The sequence below is a fragment of the Pinus tabuliformis genome, chromosome J, assembly GCF_031772625.1.
Source record: "Pinus tabuliformis cultivar Carrire ecotype Pingquan chromosome J, CPIR1, whole genome shotgun sequence".
Lineage (NCBI taxonomy): Eukaryota > Viridiplantae > Streptophyta > Pinopsida > Pinales > Pinaceae > Pinus > Pinus tabuliformis.
This window is the reverse complement of record NC_142295.1, coordinates 1,021,379,718-1,021,381,134: the sequence shown is the minus strand read 5'-3', so window position 1 is coordinate 1,021,381,134 and position 1,417 is coordinate 1,021,379,718. Positions and strand designations below refer to the sequence as shown.

General features: G+C 42.6%; 1 protein-coding gene across 1 annotated transcript; it reads right to left on the bottom strand.

The window, feature by feature from the left end:
* Positions 1–245: 245 nt before the first annotated feature.
* On the bottom strand, positions 246–981 carry LOC149230335 (uncharacterized). Its single transcript, XM_089381278.1, has 3 exons — positions 693–981; positions 464–542; positions 246–333 (listed from the first exon to the last, which is right to left on the bottom strand). Exons 1-3 carry the CDS (start codon positions 979–981, stop codon positions 246–248), a joined length of 456 nt encoding a protein of 151 aa, XP_089237404.1.
* Positions 982–1,417: the final 436 nt, after the last annotated feature.

Sequence of the window (1,417 nt, the reverse complement as noted above, 5' to 3'; positions counted from 1 at the left end):
ATCCCATAAGTTAAGCAGAAGATTCTGTATTACTCGAAATCCTGTGAATGTCAAATGGTATTTAAAACAAGAATCCGTAGAGACTGTTCTCCCAAAATTACCGACAACAGTTGAAGGCCCAGTATTATATATCAATCGAACAAACATCGGTCTATGGACCGTAAATCGAAAGGGTTCTGCCATGAGACAGTGGCCTGTAACTTATAAATACATTCAAGCAGTCTGGCACGAAGCCTAAATCTATATTAACAGTAAACAGAGACCTGGAGAACGCTGGTACCGGCATGAAAAGGGCCGACCACGCTCGAACCAGGGTTTGCCAAATGTATAACCCTGAAGCAGTTAAGGAAATCTCTGTAAGGGACTCCTTTAACTCTGAGAAAACAAGCTTATACAGTACTCAAGAGTATCTTTCACCCTCGACAGGGAAACCAGTCATGCTAAAGCAGAGATGGGTACATACCTGTTGAAGCCGTGGACGTATACCCTGTGTTGAGTGACTAAGGAATCATAGCAAACCCTTGACGCAGAGTAACAAGACCCTAACACAGTGAAAGTAGAGGATTAGTGGCATATACATAACTCATGATTTAACATGAACGCAGAGAGCCATGAAACTCTAAATTACAAACTCAAACAATCTCAGAATAGGTGATGAAGTCAGTGGTCTTGGGTATGAGCAATAACATTACCTGAGCGTAACGTTGCAGAGCTGGTAGCTGCAGCAAGAGGGACATCGCCGAACCAAATAGCTTTCACCATGCGGTAATAGGTGCAAATGACAGCGAGAAAATAGCTCTGGGGCTTATAAACTTCCGATAAACCCTTAGATGCCTCAGAACCCTTGGATCTCATCTTGCCATCCACACCGTCCATCAAATGGCGCGTAAACTCTAACACATTATCCGATGTATCACGTGGCTTCAGCACGGTAGGGTGCCACCTGGTGCGGGTAGGTAAGGAAAGGGAGACTCCGTGCATGGTCTGGCAGATGGGAGTTGACAATAATACAACACCAATAGGTAAGGTTGCCGAGTGGTTTACCACCGTAAGTAAGGGAGATCATTTATAGTCAACAGCATCAACCATATAATATAAACCATTTCCTTAGATATGTATGCTTAAACCGTATGCATGAAGTTATGATGTAGTGGGACCATGATATGGTTAAATTTTTTTTTTAATCTGCATGGGTAGATCGTGACAATGTGGTATCAGAGCCAGGTTTCAAATCTGTGGCCTCTGGAGCAGTACTTCTAGCTGCATGAGAATTATTTTATAATATATGCATGAGAATTAAATTCAGTTAATTGGTTCTGTCTATCAATCAGGAACAACTAAAACAGAGACAACAAGACAATAACCATCACTAGTGAAGATGGAGGGAATGCAGGGAGCAGATGGCGTTCCTCGGGAA